The sequence below is a fragment of the Pongo pygmaeus genome, chromosome 13, assembly GCF_028885625.2.
Source record: "Pongo pygmaeus isolate AG05252 chromosome 13, NHGRI_mPonPyg2-v2.0_pri, whole genome shotgun sequence".
NCBI lineage: Eukaryota > Metazoa > Chordata > Mammalia > Primates > Hominidae > Pongo > Pongo pygmaeus.
The window spans coordinates 104,663,010-104,682,462 of record NC_072386.2 but is presented as its reverse complement, the minus strand read 5'-3'; the positions used below and the strand labels follow the sequence as shown (position 1 = coordinate 104,682,462).

The window sequence follows — 19,453 nt, the reverse complement described above, 5'->3', positions numbered from 1 at the left end:
GACAGGAGCAGAACCCGAGACCTGGTGACCTAGAAACTTGCGGACAATTTCACAAGAACAGATAGAAACGGAGACGTACAGGCTTGGGACCTGCAGACACCGAGACACCGGAACACACCGAGACGGCCCCAAACGGAGACCCCCCTCCTCCCCCAAGCATCCAAAAAGCCCCCCTCCGCACCCCGCTGGCCGCTCCAGGCGCCACCACCCACCCCCACCCCCGACCCCCGGGCTGGCTCTGCCCCCGCCCCAACGGGATCGGGCAGCCGGGCCAGGCGCGGCAGGGCGGGCAGCGCTCGCCAACTCTCGCCCGGCCGGGGGCGCAGCCCCTATTAACCCTTGGCGTCCCGCCTCGCGGGGGCGCAGGAAGGGGCAGGAAGCTGACGTTCCGCTGGAAGCGACCGCATGGCGGGGAACCCCGGCCCTCCCCGAGACTGGAGCAGCAGGAAGCTAGGGAGGGGGCGTCCCCGAGTTCGTACTCACCCCCCGCGCGCCGCCGCCGCCGCCGCTGTGCCTCGGGCCCCCCGCGCCGATCCCGCTCCCATGGCAGGCCCCTACTTCATGCTCCCGAGCCCGGGGGGCAAGTGTGGGCGCGCCCCATGGGGCCGCCAGCCCCCCGCCCCGCCGCGCCAGGCCGGCTCAGAGCGCGCGGCCCCCGAGCCCCCAGCGCAGCCCGGCGCCCAGGGGCGCCTGAGCAGGCAGGCAGCGCGGCTGGGGCCCCGCGGGCGCCCGCGCCAGGCCCATGGTCCCAGGAGTCCGGGCGCCGCGCTCGCCCCTGCCTCGGTCCTTTTCTGCTTCCACCAAAAAGGAAGAAGAAGCAAGAAAAAGAGAGAGAGAGATGATCAAACTTTTGGAGGCGGGCTGCTGGCGGTCCCCGGAGGCAGAGCAAGGCCGGGTGAGGGCGCGCGGAGGGCGGTGGAAGCTGCCTCCCCGCCGGCCTGGGGGAGGAGAGGAAAAGGAAGGATTTGGGGGAAATGAAGGCGATTTAAAGTCTCGGCCCGCGGTGGCTCTCCACCTTCCCTCCTCCCCGCGCCCGGCCGCCCTCTGCTGCCCCCTGCTGCCCCCTGCCGGCCGGAGCCAAGGATACAACCTCAGCTGGCCCACTACAGCCCCGATGGGACACCCGCCCCCCTCCCCCTTGTATAGATGGGGAAACAGATTCACAGAAAGGAAGGGGCTGCCCAGGGCTTCACGGTGATTTGATCACCGTTCTGAGACTGGGAACTTCTGACTGGTGAGGCTGGGGGTCCTCCAATGGGGGGTTAGGGTAGGGGAGAAGGGCCAAATTCTACTCCTGGAAGAAACCCACAGTTTCAGAGACGGAGCTAGGACCAGAACTTGGTGTCCAGACGCCCACGACAACCAGTATCGTGACCCCCACCGCCCACCAAACGTTTGCGCTCCCAGACTCGGAGCGCCCTGGAGAACATACAGGGTGGGCTTGTTAAGGGTTTGCCACCCTCTCTCTCCCTTCTGTCAGAAATTGGAATCTAACCGCACCCCACCACCACCACCACCACCAACCACGCACCTCCCCAGAATCGACAAAAACTCCCTCGGATCCCATACGGGAGCTAAGAGCTGCACACCTTGGCCCCTGGGCAAATTCTCACACCCAAAACCCCAGTCCAGCCCTGGGACCACAGCTCCCTCCGCCTCTACCACCTCTTGCCACTCGTTCACGAGCAAAGTTACACTTATTCACCGGTGCACACACACACTCCCACACGTATCCACGCTTTCCCCAAACTCAGACACACGCTCACACCTGGTCACATGCAGGGACAGCCAGCCACCCACCCTTCCTAGGTTCACACGAAACGCATCCTCAGATATCTGGGCTCAGGCGCACGCTGATACTCTACACTCGCAGAAGCATGCACACAGATGCTTACACAGGCACAAATGCACGCTATCCTGGCCATATCGCCCCCACACGTGTACACACCCCAGGTGCACACACGCGCGCACACCTTCACTTGCACACAGCTCTCCGAGAGTGCCCACCGCACATGTGCACACACGCATTCACTCCTCACGCGTGTACCCACCTCCCCATACGCGCACACTTTAGGCGCGCACACACACAGGCACATAACACTTCGCAGCGCTCCAGGAGCCCCCAAGCACTTACTGGGTTCCTAAGTGCGAGGCTGGCCGGTCGGTCCTTCCTCCGGCGCCTAACGGCATTTGTATTCATGGGTCCCCGCAGCCGTGGGCGCGGGGGCGGGGGGGCGAGGTCCCCTTCCCTAAACGGGGCGCGGGCGCGCGGAGCGCAGCGGCACCGGGAGGGGCATGGGCGCGCGGAACTGCGTCGCCGACCCGGTCCGCCTGCGCTCGAACTTCGGCCGCTCTGCGTCCAAGGGCTCCGACGCGGGCTCCGAGAGCTGGGGGCGGCTCATAGGTGCTGGGGCCGCGGCGCCCGCCGGGCCTTTTGAAGTCTCCGCTGGGGGCGGGGAGGGGGCGCTGAAGGCGGCCTTTTAAACCCTGGCTGCACGCGGGCTCGGTCGAGCAAGGTGTCTGGTTTCAACAAACTTTAGGAAAAGTCCCAAGCCGAGAGAGGGGAGGTAGGGGGGTGGGGAGAGCTGCATAGCTGTGCGCTGCTTCCTGCAGAGGGCAGAGCACCCATGGCTGCCAGGAGGGAGGCCAGTCGTGGGACTGGGGAACTGGCAGGCTGCTGGCCGGCGCGTGGAACCACCCCCGCCACCCCCGCACCCCCAATGTTGAACCAGAGTTCTTAACTTCCATGTGCACGAACCCCAGGGAGTGCAAGAACACCCCCAAACTGTGCACAAATTGAGCATGTTTGTGCATTCTTCAGGGGAGAGGGGCCGTGGGCTTTCCTCCGATTTTCAGAAGTCCACGGCCCCCTAAGGTTGAGAATTCCCTCTTCAATCATAACTGATGTTTTTTCAGTTGCATACTTGGTACCATGCAGACCCTGTCTTTATTTACATTTTAGATATTTTGTTCATTGTGGGGTTTTGCATTAATTTTGATACTTTTAAAAGTATTTTAAAAGTAAAAAATTAAAATATTATTTTGATTACTTAGGGGTTTGGGGCACTGCTTTGGGCAATTTACCTCCGTTGCTGAGTTTTCTTGGCATCTCCTGGTATGTTACATCTCTGCACGTGCCACACCCTAGTCCAGACCCTGACCCACACAGTGCTGGGGTTTAAGGGAGGCCCGCTTTTTTCTCTCCATTTACAGATGGGAAAGCTGACATAAACTGGTAGGTGGTAGAGGTGGGATTTGAACCCAGGTAACCTAACTCCAAACTTCTGCATCTTGTCATAAGGATCCAAATCTTAGGCTTTAAGGGGTTCTGTGCAGATCCTCACCAGCCTCCCCAGCTTCAGATCCGGCCTCCTGAGCTCCAGTCTCTCTGATTCCTGCACCCAGGCTCAGGTAAGCTTGACTGCTTCGATGCTTTCTCCATACTGTTTCCTCCCAGTGTGTCCCTCTGACCCTTTTCTGCCTGTTCACAACCTCGTTGTTCTTCTAGGTGCCCAGAGCTCACCTGACTCTGGTGAGCTGCTATGCCCTACACTGGGATTGCAGCACACATCACATGGTGCTGTCATTGTCAGATCCATCTCTGTGTCCCCACACCCAGCCTGACACATGGAGCCTGGGATGCAATAGATGCTCAAAACGTTGGTAATTTAAATAAGTTATTTGTTTTAACTCCTACAGTATGCAGACCCCTGTACAAGACTCTGGGGGAAAAGGGTCTGCCACTGTGGGGGCAGGGACAAAAATTTCCACATGGTCCTGACTTCTGGTCACGCACGCATTTGTAATGTGGACAGGAGACATGCACAGCAACTTGGGATAAGGAAGAGAGTCTGGATGTGAGACATCAGACATCACTATGTCATGGAGAACCCCCTGCAACTGCATAAAGATAAGATAATATAAGGAGAATGTGATAAATGTCATCAAAGAGATGTAGATCAATTGAATTGTGAAGCTGATTAAGGGATGGAAAGAAACCAAGGAAGGCCCCCAGGAGGAGGTGGCATTTGGATCTTAAAGGGTGTGTTGGATAAATGTGCAGCCACGGAGGAGAAGGACATCTCCAGTGAAAGAGTCACAAAAAGACCAAGAGGACAGAGGTGGATTTCAGGCAGGTTTTGAAGGAGGATTGAGGCGGTGGGGCCCAGTGAGAAACTGGGGAAACTGTCCAGTTCTCCCCACTGTATTGTGTGGGTGATGCCACATGACTCACTGTCCACAAAGCCATTTCCAGGCAAGGGGCTGCATTTCCTGAAAGGTCAGGCAGGCAGCAGGTCAGTGGCTAAGCACCAAGGCCTTTCCAAATTTCACTCACAAATCTGAATAGGCAAGGCTTAGTGCCAGGGAACGCTGCCTGCTTCACCGAGGGCAGCCCAAAAGACCCGTGAGAATGCTGTGAGAACCCAAAAGGATTGAGCATCCCTTCTCAGAGCCTCACTCTGCCCATCTGCAAAACAGGTGCATCAAATGTGATGATCTGTGTGGGCCCTTTGAGCTTAGAGGCATGAGACTGTCATTCAACAAGAAATCCAATTCTGTATGTGAATATTGAGGGCTAACTGCATTTTGCTAGGTCGGGAGGGAAATGAGGCTCATGGCCTTCCAGGAGCTCATGGGCAGCTGAGAAGAGGAGGCAGGGACACTGGGGAGAATTCCAAGGAAGGGCCTTGTATCCTGCCTCTGCCATCTCCCCACACCCAGTCTTCCTGCCAGGCAGGTTCTTGGCGCAGAGCCAGTGACTGGGCATTAACTGTTCTGATGGACATTGAATCTGGAAGACACCAAGCCATTACCCACCCTGCAAAGGGGACAGCGCACTCACCAAACAGCCCTAAGGGGCCCATTTCTATGGGGCAGAAGGCAGTAAGCCTGGGAACCAGGTGGACAGAGGCTGCCAGGCCTCTGTAGATGTCTCAGGATGGGAATTCCTGGCCTGGTGGGGACTTTCAGGGACCACATAGTTTGCTCCCTGCTCAAGCAGCTCAGCCATGGACCCATTGGTCTCTGTGGCACATCTGCCTTAGGAGAAGCTGTTGGTTGCAATAGCTTTAATGTTGGGCACACAGTAGATGCTCACAAAATGTTTATGAATGAACCACTAGATGAAGTGTTTTTTTTTTTTTTGTTTTGTTTTGTTTTTTGGTAGAGACAGGGTCTCACTTTGTTGCCCAGGCTGGTCTTGAACTCCTGGGCTCAAGCAATACTGCCACCTTGGCCTCCCAAAGTGCTGGGATTACAGGCATGAGCCACTGCACCTGGCCCTAGAGGAAGTCTTAACCTACAGGACAGAGGTTGCATACTGCCCCAAGTATCAATCCACATCCATTTACCCACCAAGCTGCTTCTGAAGACCCACTGTGCACCAGGCTGGGTTTTCTGCTCTAGAAGTGCTATGGTCTGAGGAAGGAGGCCAGCAAAGAGAAAGACGACAAAAAATGCAGATCAGGAAGTCCTGCCTCGAATCAAGCCTGTTTAAGTGGTACTGCGGGGCTTGGAGGAGAACCAGGGTCCTCCCAGTAGGAGAAGAACTAGAGTCCCCCAGTCTTTCCAATACCCTGCACTGCTGTGGGCATACCAGGCTGGGTCTTTCTTTCATTTGGCAGCCCCACCCTGCATGTAGCAAAGGATACGCACACAATACATGTCTAACCATGGAGTCATTCTTTCCCTGGTAGGGAGATGCTGTCACGCATCAGGCCCTGAGCTGGCCACTGGCAAATACAAGCTGTGGTCCCTGCTGGACGGGGCTGCCATGTTTAGCTTCTGACAACACCACAAAGCACAATGCCTGGCACATAGGAAGTTCTCCACAAGTGCTGAGCAAATGACGGAATGAAGGCCTGAATGAAAATATGAAAGAAAGTAAATTCAGCAGATTACACCAGGTTAACCTCCCCCCGCCACCTCCTCCCTCTCCTCCATAATGACCCTCATCCACCAACAGATATTTGTTGGGCACATGCAGACCCAATGCATATGGAAGACCCGATTTTAGGTGCTGTAGACATACTGAAGAGCGTACACACAAAGCATCTGTCTTAACAGAGGAACAGGAAATACACAAATCTGTTATATGACATCAGGTTGTCATGAGTGCTATGAAGACCTCTAAGCAGGGCGTGGAGTGGGAGAATGATGAGTGGGGCCATTTTATTTAAATAGGGGCTATTTTATTTAAATATCACCTTCTCTGAGGAGGTGATGTTTAAGCAGGAAAGAAAGAATGGAGGGAAAGAAATGAGCGAGTGAGTCACGTTCAGCCGAAGAACCATGGGAAGGCAAGAATGGGTCCCCACTGACTTTTCATTCCTGTAATTCTTTGGTTAAATGTAGACCTTACATTCCCTGAGGGCAGGAGCTGCTCTGCCCTGCTCATGGCTGTATTCCTAGCACCCAGCACAAAGCATTTTGGTAAAATGAACTGAATTCCAGACTGGAGAGTGAGGCAGATTCTAATAGTGTCTCTCTCACCCCCTCCAGGCAATGTGGGCCCATTTCTCTCCCCAGGGCAGGTGGCTGGAGCCAGTGCTGGCTGTCCTCATGGCCCACTGGTCTCCTAGGGACTGGGCTCTGCCTGCAGGACTACGTCACTCTAGCCTGGTGGCTGCCAAAATTCCAAACACAATCACTCTACCAGAAAGAATAAGGGCAGAAGTCAAAGAAGCTCCCAGGCCACCACTGGGAGGGCAGCACCTTCTAGGCACATGGTCCCACCATCCGGGCCCTTCTGCCTCTTCCCCTCTGTGGGTTTATTTCCCAAGGGCTAGACCAAGTGGCAAAGGGCTGTGAGATCCAAAGCCCACTTATGGTGGCCAACACTGACCCGGATGTGGGGTCCCATGAGACTTTTCAGACCTGGAAGAACCTGTGGAGCTGCCTAGCCCAAATTCCTCATTTTACAGGTGAGGAAACTGAGTCTCAGAGATAGCATTCATGATTTTCCCAAAGTCACACAAAGTTAATAGCAGGGCTGGTGTGAAAAGCAGGGCCTCCCACCTTTGTGTCTAACCGCAGAGGGTCAAACCTCTCTCTCCAGCCTTCAGCACAGTTAGTCATCCTTGGAAGAATTAGATCCATTTTCCAGATATGATCACTGTGGCAAGTTAAGGTCTCTGACCTCTGCCCGGTAATGTGTCCAGAACCATTGGCTATACCAGACAAGCCATTAGTGATGAGTTCTGGGCCACCCCCAGCAGCCCAGGGTGGGGATGAAAGCAACTGATGATTTCAGGCCTTGGCTCCTGTGGCCACCTCTGCCTAGAAATGCCCTTCCTGCTCTTCTTCACTGGAGTCCTGTCTCGGTGTTCCCTCTGCTCTGCCATGCCGGCCCCCATCCTGCCTGGTACACCACACACCTATACAACAAGGAGCCCTGCAAGGCTATGGCTGTGTCTTATGTCCATAGAACCCCTCAGTAAATCTTAGATGGACAAAGCAAAGAAGGGAGGGAAGAATCAGGGAAGGAAGGAGGGAGGGAAGAGAGGCAGAGCTGGGGGCGGGTTGACCATCATCCAAGGACATTCCTGCAACAGGTTCGGACACTGTTGTTGGGTCCTTGCTAACAGAGTTTCATCTTCATCCAACCTCTTTGTCCTTCAGTGGAGACTGCATCCCTCCCAACCCCAACGGTTGAACCCTATTTGAACAAAGCCCAGCATGGTGGCCTCCTTCCTCTGGCCAGTGAGTGGCTTGGTCATGGACACTAGACACAGTCGGCCACTGAGATATGAGAAGAATTGCATATGCTGAGGCCTTCTGAGAAAGTTTTCCCCACCTTTACAAGTGGACACAGACCAGCGACATGTCCCTTTCTGCCCTTTGGACTTTGGGGGATGAGATTGTACTGTGTGGAGAGGCTGCAGTCATCTTGCCACTATGAGGTGACAAGCCCTGGGTCCATGGCCAACAGACTGAGGGTGGCCAAGAGGAAAGGCAGAAAGAATGGGATCCTGGCTGGAGGCGGTGGCTCACGCCTGTAATCCCAGCACTTTGGGAGGCTGAGGCGGGGAGATCACTTGAGGTCGAAAGTTCGATACCAGCCTGGCCAACATGGTGAAACTCTGTCTCTACTAAAAATACAAAAATTAGCTGGGTGTGGTGGTGCATGCCTGTAATCCCAGCTACCCAGGAGGCCGAGGCAGGAGAATCGCTTGAACTCAGGAGCAGAGGTTGCAGTGAGATGAGATTGCGCCACTGTATTCCAGCCTGGGCAACAGAAGGAGACTCCATCTTAAAAGAAAAAAAAAAAAAAAGGAAGGAAAGAACGGGATTCTTAAAGACATTATTGAGATGCTGAATTAGGCACCACTGGCCTGACCTTTCTCAAAACAAGTGTCCCTCATTGTTGATGCCACTTTTAGTTGAGTTTTTCCCCACTGGCAGCTGAAAGCATCCTAGCTTATATATCAATGGAACAAAAACTTTGGTCTGTACCAAACAGACCAGGGGATCGCAATGACAGTGACAATAATAATCCCCTCCTCCATTCATGGCCGAAACAATGTCACATTTAGCATTTTGGGTTTCCATGCAACAACCCCATCAGGTTGACATGACAGATATCTGCATCTCTGATTTAGCGATGAGTAAACCAAATCCAAAACAAAGGGTCTTGCCCAAGTTCAGCCAGAAGCAAGGTGACAAAACTGGGACTAGAACTGTGGCCCTAAGTCCAGTATTCATTACAATATACCAAGACTCGTGTGTGTGTGTGTGTGTGTGCATGTGCATGGGAGTGTGCGTGTGTGCACGCATGTGCGTAAGCAGGGGATGAGTTCCCTTCACAATGCAAGGAGTAGCCAGTCAGCGTCAGCAGGTGATGGAACCACCAAGTGAATTTCAGAGTTGAAAATTCATCCAGTCCAGTGCCTGGTTGGTTCCATGATGTGGTCAGTCAACTCTTATGTGGCAAATCTGCTGTCAGCCACATTGAAGAGTCAACTGTGTTAGAGAGACATCATTCTCCCTCCTCCAGCTGCAATCTGCACTCCAAGATCTTGGCTGCCTCATTACCCCATGCCCAGACCATGCAATGTGATACATTACTGCTTGCGGGTAGTTCCAGGAAAAGTTGGATGCTTTCCCTTGTCACAAAATGAGGACAGAGGAGCCACACACACACATGCGTGTGTGCGCGCACACACACACACCCCACTAAGCCTCCCATCCAAGAAGCCATTTCTGCAAAGAGCTTTTCAGATGCATCTCCAAGTGTTATGCTAGAGCTCCTTTTACAGTGACTATTGAGAACTGCAACTCTGGAATCAGCTGAAGCCTGACTGTGTGGCTCAAATCACTCTTTGAAAGTAACAACCCTGCCTTCCCCACAAGCCCTCCTTTTTCCAGGCCCAGCATTCTCATTTCTGCTAATCACTCCTCATCTGGTACCCCTTTCATATCTTCCATCATTGTCTCCTCCAAGGGCATTGCAGTCAGTACCCAACTACTGCCAAGTGACCACAGCAAAGCTTGAGGGTTTGGGTGGCATCTGTTTAGCACAGAGTTGAGCAAGACTATCACCTCCTCCCATATATAATCTATGCTCCTGTTAATGCAACCTGAGTGCATGTTAGCTTTTTTGGCAACCACACCACAACATTCACACTGAGCTGATGACCATTAGAAACTCCTAAGATTTTCTCATGTGCCTCCTCTGGTACAGTAAAGTTTTGTCCCCCTGAGTGGAGCCCTTATTAAGTATCATCTGTCCTTTTAGCCTATCTGGATTAATGCTTATTGAATATGTGGCTTAAGGGTCTGTGACTGCACGACCTTGTTAAGGCATGAAACATGCTGATAAATAGTGTTGCTTAGAGGAGTTCCAGGGTGGTTTGTGCCAAGTTGTCAGCTTTGTTTTCTAATAACAAGGGACTAAAAATTTGTACCTGGCCTCCATGAGATCCGTGGAGGGAACTGCCACTGGCGCTGGTTTCATAGCAAGAATATACCTAAAATGACCAAACAGGAATGAAAAACTTCAGGTGAGACTCCATTTGGGTTTCCTGGGTTCTAGGTATTCCATACTCAAGTCTGTGGCTTCTGATCTGAGACAGGAAGTGCGTATTGGTATGGCCTTTCAAGGCGAGGACAATGGGGGCTCATGCCTGGCCTCTCCAGACCCCTTGCTATGAGGTGGTCTTTAGCTGTGAAGCAGATTCTTACGTTAATGCAGTTGCAATGTTGTACCCTTTTCCTGAAAGAACTGTAGATGTGTACACATTGTCGTTTTGAGTCCTGTGGGACTTCTTTGTAGTGGAGCCCTAATTGCTATCCTTAGGGCAGGATCCTACCACAGCCTCAGGCATTTACACAAGCAAACGGGAGATGACAGGCTCAGTGCAGTGGCTCACGCCTGTAATCCCAGCACTTTGGGAGGCCGAGGAAGGTGGATCACTTGAGGTGAGGAGTTCGAGACCAGCCTGGCCAACATGGCGAAACCCCGTCTCTACTAAAAATACAAAAGTTAGCCGGGCGATGGTGGTGCATGCCTGTAACCCCAGCTACTCAGAAGGCTGAGGCAGGAGAATCGCTTGAACCCGGGAGGCAGAGGTTGTAGTGAGCCGAGATCACGCCACTGCACTCCAGCTTGGGTGACAGCACAAAATAAATAAATAAATAAATAAATAAAATAATTTTTTTTAAAATTTTTAAAAACAGAGATGACAATAAATGCTCTAATAGGTAATCAGAGATGGGCAATACCACTCCTCTCCCTCTTAGATTGGCTAATGTATCATTGAGGGGTATTTCTGCAACCAGATTCCTATTTGGGGTCTCACCTATCTAGATATCTAGGAAGGGTTATGATTTCATATGAAGCCCATTGCCTGAGGCTGGTTGCAGGGTGCGGCCAAGTTGACACACAGCGCCACCTTATAGTAGCCATAGGACCTTGAGAAACAGACTCCCTTTACCTCTCTGAGCCTTTTCCTCACCTACAAAATTGGGGGAACTGACATGCACGTCCGTGGTAATTATTCATTTCTTCCAACGTCACCAGTCCCTGGGAGGTGAGCTATCAGGTCAAATCCAGCTGATCTTGGCACAAGATGCCCCTCAAGCTAATGGGGTCTCCTCTAATTGCCTTGGATTGCAAAAGCACTTTGCTTCTCTCTTGCCGCCCTTGTGGTCCATGTGGATAGTAGCTAATAGCAGGCTACCTGGTGCAAATCCCAGTTTCCATCTCTGGCTCTATGGTCTTGGGTGTGCTGTTTAACTCTTTGTACCCAAGCTTCTCTACCTTTTGAACTGTGATAATAATAGCATCCTCATCTTTTACATTGGTATCTTAATAATAATATCTACCTTTTGCCTAGGATTTGACGATTAAGTAAGCTAATACATATAAAGCACTTAGAACAGTGTCTAGTGCATGGAAAAAGTAAAATAAATATAGGTTGTATTTATTACTACGATCGTTGTTGTTATCTCAGATGGTTTAGGTGCCAGCGGCTTCCGAATAAAACAGCGTTCTTGAAGTGAAAGCTGTTGAGGACATGAAATATTATGCCAAAGCTGGCATCACACTGTTCTTTTTCCCGGATGAAAATCTCTCTGAGAATCATTTGCTCTTAACTTTGGTGTCCTGGGGACTGCTGCCTTATCCCAGGAAGCCACCCGGAGTCTTGGATGTGTGGGATCCATGGGACTTCATGGTAAACCTGCTCTAGTCCCTCGGGTTAGGAAAATGAAGCCCAGGACATCTGAGAGCCCCCAGCACTTCCATAGAAATGGACCAAAATCCCTTCTCCCAGGTGGAGAAACCTGGAATAAGCTCAAGAGGACAGACGGCTAAATTTTCAAGAATCATGTGAGCTGCTGTTAAACAAGCCATTATTAAAACTTTAATTGTGTAAATTTACAATTAGGTCAGTTATATTAAAAGTAAAAGTGATAAATATGCCAAACTCATCTCTTTCAAGTTATTTTTCTATATTTTACTGTTTTCTATAGGCTTGAAGTTATTTACGTCTATTGTAAGTGTGGGGGGTGGAAATTCAAGATAATGACGTGCTACCAAGCACCTCTTCTCAACTTGGTGTTTAGTGACATCACCAAGGTAGCTTCAAACAGGCTGTGATGGGAATATTTACACCTCAGAAATTAGCAAATGCTATTAATTAGGGCTCTTTTCCCCCAGAGACCCTGGTATTAAGCATTTATTAGCAGCCGGGCGCGGTGGCTCATGCCTGTAATCCCAGCACTTTGGGAGGCCAAGGCGGGCGGATCACCTGAGGTCGGGAGTTTGAGACCAGCCTGACCAACATGGAGAAACCCCGTCTCTACCAAAAATACAAAATTAGCCAGGCATAGTGGCGCATGCCTGTAGTCCCAGCTACTCAGGAGGCTGAGGCCGGAGAATCGCTTGAACCTGGGAGGCGAAGGTTGCGGTGAGTTAAGATTGCGCCATTGCGCTCCAGCCTGGGCAACAAGAGCGAAACTCCATCTAAAAACATTTATTAGCTCACACTGCCATCTCTTACCTAGGCCAGTACTGTGGACAGTTCAGAAGCAGCTCCCTCCCTCCTTCTGCACTGGAACTACAGTCGAATCCCTTGAGCATAGACCCAGATCTTGCTCAATTTGGGGTCATCATTTGGTGCTGCGGCCTCCTCAAAACTTCCTTCTTCCACAACATCACACATTCCAGCTACACTCAGCTCCTTGCAGTTTCTTAAATAAAATACAGGTTTTCCCATTCCCCTGGGAATATTAAGTCCCTTCTTTGCAGATTAAGTCCCTTCTTTGGCCAGGGTAGGGGGGATGTTTTTTCTCTCCTTTTCTAGATTTTTATTCTGCAAGAGTCAGAAAGTATCTCCTCTGGGGAACCTTTCTTAAATCCCCCACCCCTGCCTCATCCCGCCCCACTGCAGGCTGCATATAGCGGTGTGTTGGTAAATATTTAACAGCCAACTTTCTGAAAAGGGAGGGAAAAAGTCCTTATTTTTAGCATCTGCCAATTTCCATGGTGTAAAGATGCCCATCGTGGCCAATTTTGAGCTAACAACATGCAGTCTTTGAGAGTAAATTTGGGAAGAGGTGTGCCAGCTGGTCTGGGCCAATTCCAGCACATCACTGACTGGATCAGATGTCTTTTCTGTCTCACAGCAGCCACACCCCCATACAGCCCTCATAATACAGTGCCATGCCAAGCCATGTTGGAGCCTGAAGCAAAAGGAAAAATTAATAACACTGATCCTGTCTTCATTTAAAAGTTTGATCTCGGCCGGGCGCAGTGGCTCATGCCTGTAATCCCAGCACTCTGGGAGGCCGAGCAGGGTGCATCACCTGAGGTCAGGAGTTTGAGACCAGCCTGTCCAACATGGTGAAACCCCATCTCTACTAAAAATACAAAAAATTAGCCGGATGTGGTGGCGTGTGCATGTAATCCTAGCTCCTCGGGAGGCCGAGGCAGGAGAATTGCTTGAACCTGGGAGGCGGAGGTTGCAGTGAGCTGAGATCGCACCATTGCACTCCAGCCTGGGGCACAAGAGCGAAACTCCGTCTCAAAAAAAAAACTGGCATTAAAATATTATTTATCTTGTTTACTGAGATTTTGGCACCGCACTGAATTTGTCTCTGAGATTAGTGTCTTATTCACCTCTTCTCGTCCTAGCCCTGACCTAATAGCCCATATCACACTGTTAAAATTAATTTCAGTATAGCTGTCTCCCCCACCAACTTGTGAAGTTTGAGGACAGGAATCCATTTTTGTGTTCCTAGGACTTGGCACACAGTAGGTGCTTAGTAACTATTGTCCAGTGAGGAAGTGGATGAGTAGATGGATGAACCAATCACCCAGCTTCTTTGCCCACAAAATAAGACACACTGATGAAAGTCATCCTTGGCTATTAACCAGGGACAGGTGTTAGTTTTTGAGTTTTAGCTCTTCCAGTTCAGCAAAGATTACTCTGCTTCTGACCCATGGAAGCCAGCTCCTGTGCTGGGCATTTTGACCAGGGCTGATCTGCAGATGTCTCCAGCCTGGGGAAACAATGAAGGGAAACTGAGTCTGGAAAGTGGAGACTCCACCAGGACCAGGGGTGGGAAGTCACAGAGAGGCAGCCATCCCTGAGTCCCCAGGCCTCAGAGCTCCTGTCTCTGGATGGGTCCTAGGAGATTTCCATTTGGCAAGGGCAATGGAAAGGAGATCCAAGCACTAGAAACTTCAGGATGGCTTCCAAGTGTAAAATTTGATGGGTCATCTGCTGTCTGAGGGTACCAGGACTTGTTTCTGTGTGTGGTCACTTCCTCACTCTGAAGACCACCAAAAGAGAGATTGTCTGGAGATGTGGAACCATGGGCTTTGCAGACATCTCACTGGACCCTGGTCTGCATGGGTGTGAACGTTAAGATGCTGTGTTTACATAGGATTGGCCATGGCATCTGTTTTTTAAGCACTTGATATCTGTTGGGCCTCCTGTAAAGAGCTTTGCACATATTAGCTCATTGATTACTCACAAAATCCTCAGATGTAGACATTATTCTGCTCCTTTTACAGATGAGTAACAGAGAAGCTGGCAACCTGCCCAAGGTCTCACAGCTGGTAACTAATGGAACTGAAACACTAACCTAGAACCATCTGATTCTATAGCCCATGATCTTAACTACTCTATGCAAAGAAAAGGAATTTCGAAGATGGGTCCCTTTCCAGCGCTGGTGCCTGTAAACACCAAAAATAGAGGTGGAGTTGGCAGATGCAGTCATTTTTGTCCTTCGCTGAGCTGGCCTTGTCCTCTGCTCTCCGAGCCTATCCATCACAGAAGCTCCCAGGGTCTCTCCCCTGACCACCCATCCACTTCTCCAGCCAGTGTCCACAGGGGAGTTGAATGTCTCTAAAGGGAAATTCTTCCACTCAAACACACTCATCTCATTTGGAGGAGTCAGGAGAAGAGAAGGAAGTGAAGAAGCAGTGAGCGTCTCTCATCTGCCAAGCTCTATGCACACATTAGGGGTCCTTCTCATCCCAGGATGAGAGGGCAGGTGTTTTTCTCATGCTTATGTTAAAGACTTGCATTGTTCAATACAGTAGCCACTAGCCTTACGTAGCTACTTAAATTTCAATTCCTGGAAATTAAAAAATAATAGAAATTAAGTTTCCTAGTTGCACTAGCCACATTATAAGTACTCAATAGTCCTGGTAGCTACCGTGCATACAGTACAGATATAGAACCTTTCCATCCTCGCAGAAAGTTCTACCGGCCAGCCCCACACTGAGGAAGACGAGGCCTGTGGGAAAAGGACTCAGAATGACTTGTCTAGAGCCACACAGTGAGTTGTAAACAGAACTGGGATGGGACCCATATTTCTTGCTTCCAAAGCCTCTACTCCCGGAGCTTGGAATATATTTGCCACTGCCTGGCCCCAGAACAAGGAGGATTGTTTGCCTGGGATGGTAGGTCGACTCGGGAAACCAAATAAGAGATCAGAAGACTGCGGGTGAATACCAAAGTGGAGGAAAGGAGCCAGCTGTTCTTGAGGATTATTTTTATCCTGCCCAGATATCCTAGGGAGCTCCCCCCCTCCTCCCTTAAAGCTATTTTTATCTCAAGAGCTGGGATTGAAACACTGTCTCCCTTGGATGGACAGAGGGATCCACTAACACATCATCATTCTAGCATCAGGACCCCCTGACCCCTGCTTGACAATTTCCAAGGAGGGTTCATATCCATTCTCCAATGTTATTCTCATGCCAATTCATGAGGCCATGGAGATAGATGGGGAGTACAAGCCCCATATGGCAGCTAGGAAAACTGAGGCTTAAATGGGTGCAGTGAGCTCTTTCAACAGCTCATATGTGTTAGAGCTGGGATTTAAACTCAGGCTTAGGTAGGTCCCTCCTTTCAGGGTGGGGAGTGAATTTCACAGGATGGGTGTCTGTCTGTCGAGTGATGGAAAACAGCCTGGTTTGTTTGCTGAACCTCACATCACCCCTTTCTGGCTGAGCGGACAGATTGCTTGACATCTTTGAGCTTCTCTCTCCTGGTCCATAAGGCAGATAATTCTAATCTTTCTCTTGCCTCCTCCACAGTCTTACTGGAAGTCTGGCCAGTGAAAAAGCTTTTGGTAAATTGGAAAACACCCAATACCCAGAAAAAGACTTTTATTACTATCATTATCGCCCTTATCTTCATTCTAAGCTGTAATCTATAATTGTATACATCTGTACTTGTATGCAGTCTCCGTCCCTTTCCCCTCTTTGGGCCTCAGTTTCCCTGCCTGAAACCTGAGTAGTTTGGCCCAGAGAATCTCCACGGGGCTTTCCTTCCAGCTCTGGCTTGCCATTTCTATGACCCATTCATTCAGTCAACAAGTGTTTATTGAGTTCGAGCAGCTTGACACGGTGGGGAAATGAAGGACCAGCCTCTCCAGAAGGCTCTCTGTCCAGGCTGTTTCAGCCACATACGCGAATTTCCTTGTGTTTTCAAAAGACAAATTATGGGAAACATGTTATTCACCAAAACACACTCGCCCCATCTCTCAGGGAGAGAAAAAAAAATCCCTTCAATCCCATCAAGAATTAAGCTAACATTGGATAGAAACTCACCCTTGTTCCTCTGGGCATCTTTCCAGAGGCTCACGTCCCTGTTAAAAAAGGGGAAACTGTATGTGGCCGAGTCTCTCTGGGGCTTCTGTAGACCTGGTAAACAACCTGTGTTTGTCCCAGCTCCTGCCATCCTGAGAGGTCAGCCATAACCAGGGAAAAAAAAGCCGTGTTCTATGCTCAGCCTGTCCCCAGAGTGAGGAAAATTGTCCATAAATATTTTCATCTTCATGATTACCAAGGGAGTTGAGAGGAAGGCTTTGATTCTCCAAGACCCTGGACCCCTCCCTTCCTCTGGGGACCCTGTGGTCAAAGCTGACCTGGGTGTCCCATCTCTCACCCCCAAATTATAGGCTGCTGCCCATGCCGCCTGCCCCCAGGCGGTGGTGGGATTAGAGGTAGGACCACACTGTACCACCACGGCCAGCCTCAGAACTGTTGGAATAGCCTCTCCCAGGCGGCTGGTTTCCTGCCCAGAGCTGGGTGGTCAAGGCAAAGGAAGGGAGGACCCTGAGAGGGCCCTGGGGGGTGGGAGATGGTGCTAGGAGCAGGGAGAGGGCCCCCAGGATGGGGGCTGGGAAGAGGCCTGGCATTGCCAACTGGATCTTGAGTTGCTCTGCTCATCAAGGCCACGCAGAAGAGGCCCTGAGAGTACTGCTGACCCAGGGAGGGGTTTATAGCCCAGCAGATCCTTGGAGATTAATGGATTTGCAAGATCCAAAGGAAGAACAGCCAACGGAGGAATGATAGCCTCTGACAAAGACATTCGGGGTCAGGAATCTTGACCCAGAACTCCTAAAATCATCCCACACAGAAACCTCCTGTGTCCTGTCCTTCCTTGCTATAACCTCCTTGCTCTACCTTCTGGAAATTTCTAAAAGGGAATGTTGCATCGGGGTGTCGATCTGACTTGAGAGTCTTCAAGGGTCATCCAAGTACAAGGTTCTATGGAGTCTGTGGTTCCTAGATCACTTGAGCCATACAATTTTATGCCAAAAGTGCTAGGCTTCTAATGCCTTTTGATGCCAGAGCTCAGAAGCTCAGAAATCCTGGAATCCTGCCTGGTGCTGATTTTCAGCTTCTATGATTCCATGCTTCTGAGGCTAGGATTTCTGTGATCCTTCAGCTCTGTGACCTATTTCAAGGCAGACAAGGATCTTGCACAAGAGGGCGTTCATTCCCGGCAGGGATTACGTGTGGAGGAGCCCTGTGTGGCCAGCTGACCGGCTCCTCCAGGTATGATGGGCAGCATTCCATGGCCCAAGGCTCCCAGAGCCCAGCTCACCTCCTGACTTTTTTTGGCCAGATACTCACTTGGCCCTCACCTAGCCCTGAGCAGCTCCCCACAGCCCGCATCACCAGGTGTGGGCCGGGATGTTGCAGCAGCTGGCACCAATGCCTCGGCCTCTGTCTATCAGCATCCACTCCCATGGGCCAGGAGAAAGGAGGCAGTAAATATGTCCCCTTGAGCTGTAATGTCCCCCCAGGGGACTCAGAATCCAAGAAAGCAGAGAAGATGGGCTTGTCCCTGGACCCAGTCCTAACCGCTTTCATCCTGATGGACCCAATAAGCACCAGAAAAGCCATATCTGGGTGATTCAGAGGCCCTTTCAGCCTCAAAATAGTCAGCCCATGGCCTCTCTCTGTTGGAAATCCCATGAATAGGAGGTGCTCCTTTAGGTGAAGGTCTCTCGAAAGACTCTAATGTGCTGCAGGGGAGACAGGGACTCTCCATTCTTTTTTCATTGTCTTATCCATATGTTCAACATGCCCGAGAGCTAAATCTCAGCCCACAACTCAGGGTACATGAAACATGACCTTCCTTTACTTCCTTCGGATAAACTAACCATTCCACTTTGACTTTACTTATCACCATGCTGGCAGGAAATTCATCTTGGTCAGTATGGAGACGCCCTTACAGCCCCCTATCCTGGTTATGCAAAAGTCCTGGGGTCTTATGCAGTACACCACGTTCTGAGAAGTCTCTCTGTCCTTCTGCCCCCATCTGTGGCCCCTGAGGTGCTCATTGGGCCAGATGTCCCTTTATGTCCACTGACCTGGTGACACGCCTTGGACATAGGAAGCTCCACTGAAGCTGGAATATCAATATGTTGGGTCTAGCCTGCCTAGGAACACCATGGAGCATCTCTTCCTCCCCTGAGGTTTTACCTGTTCCCCACAAATCTAAGGACCTGGCACCTTCCCTCTTCTCCTGCCATCTTTAATAGAGTCGACCAAGGGCTGTTGTCTAAGTGGAGTTTGGTCTGGAATCATAGCTCGAAGATGGCTGGGGATGGGGTGGAGCACACATCCATTGGAAGTGGCTGCATCTCTTGGCTTTTTTTCCCAGCTGCAGGGGCCAGATTGGCAGCCTCTCCTCTCACACACATAAGCCCCCGACGTGCACACACACATGCAAACGTAGCCTGGCCCTTTGGAGGAGAATCAGCATTGCCTGGCAAGGAGGGCAGCCAAGGAACCAAGGCTGCAGAGCCTGGAGGACTGCTCTCAAGGCCTCGCTACCCCGTAGCCACAAAGGATCCTGTGGTCCAGCCCTATCAGACCTTTATAGCCCTATGACTAGTGTCACTAGTCCCTGCCTGAAGCCCAAGTTGCCCAGTCACACAGCATCAGGCCCAGCTGTGGGCAGTCATGGGAAAGAAGGAAAGAAAGAGACAGAGCGACAGAGATAAAGACAGAGAGAGAGAATTCGAGAGAGAGATGGAAGGAGAAAGGGAACCAGGAGAGAGAAAGAAGACAGAGATAAGGAGACAGAATCATGGAGAAGAAAAGAGGAAGATGGAGAAAGAGAGAAAGAGGAGTAATACGGAATGGGGCTGGAAGAAAGATAGCTTTGAAAGGGAGAAGAGACTGAAGGAGAAATGGAGA

At 50.9% G+C, this 19,453-nt stretch overlaps 1 protein-coding gene across 7 annotated transcripts in view; it reads right to left on the bottom strand.

The window, feature by feature from the left end:
* Positions 1–2,225, bottom strand: part of COL27A1 (collagen type XXVII alpha 1 chain) — a 160,070-nt gene extending 157,845 nt beyond the window's left edge. For 3 of the 7 annotated variants that reach the window (XM_054501615.2, XM_063649841.1, XM_063649840.1), the window contains exon 1: positions 484–1,025. In XM_054501615.2, coding sequence (XP_054357590.1) covers positions 484–545 — 62 coding nt within the window. In that variant the 5' untranslated portion in view covers positions 546–1,025. Of the gene's footprint in view, positions 1–483; positions 1,028–2,134 lie in introns of those variants that run through there. The other 4 variants (XR_010123360.1, XR_010123361.1, XM_063649839.1 and 1 more) reach the window with 3 other exon arrangements.
* Between the last annotated feature and the right edge of the window lie 17,228 nt (positions 2,226–19,453).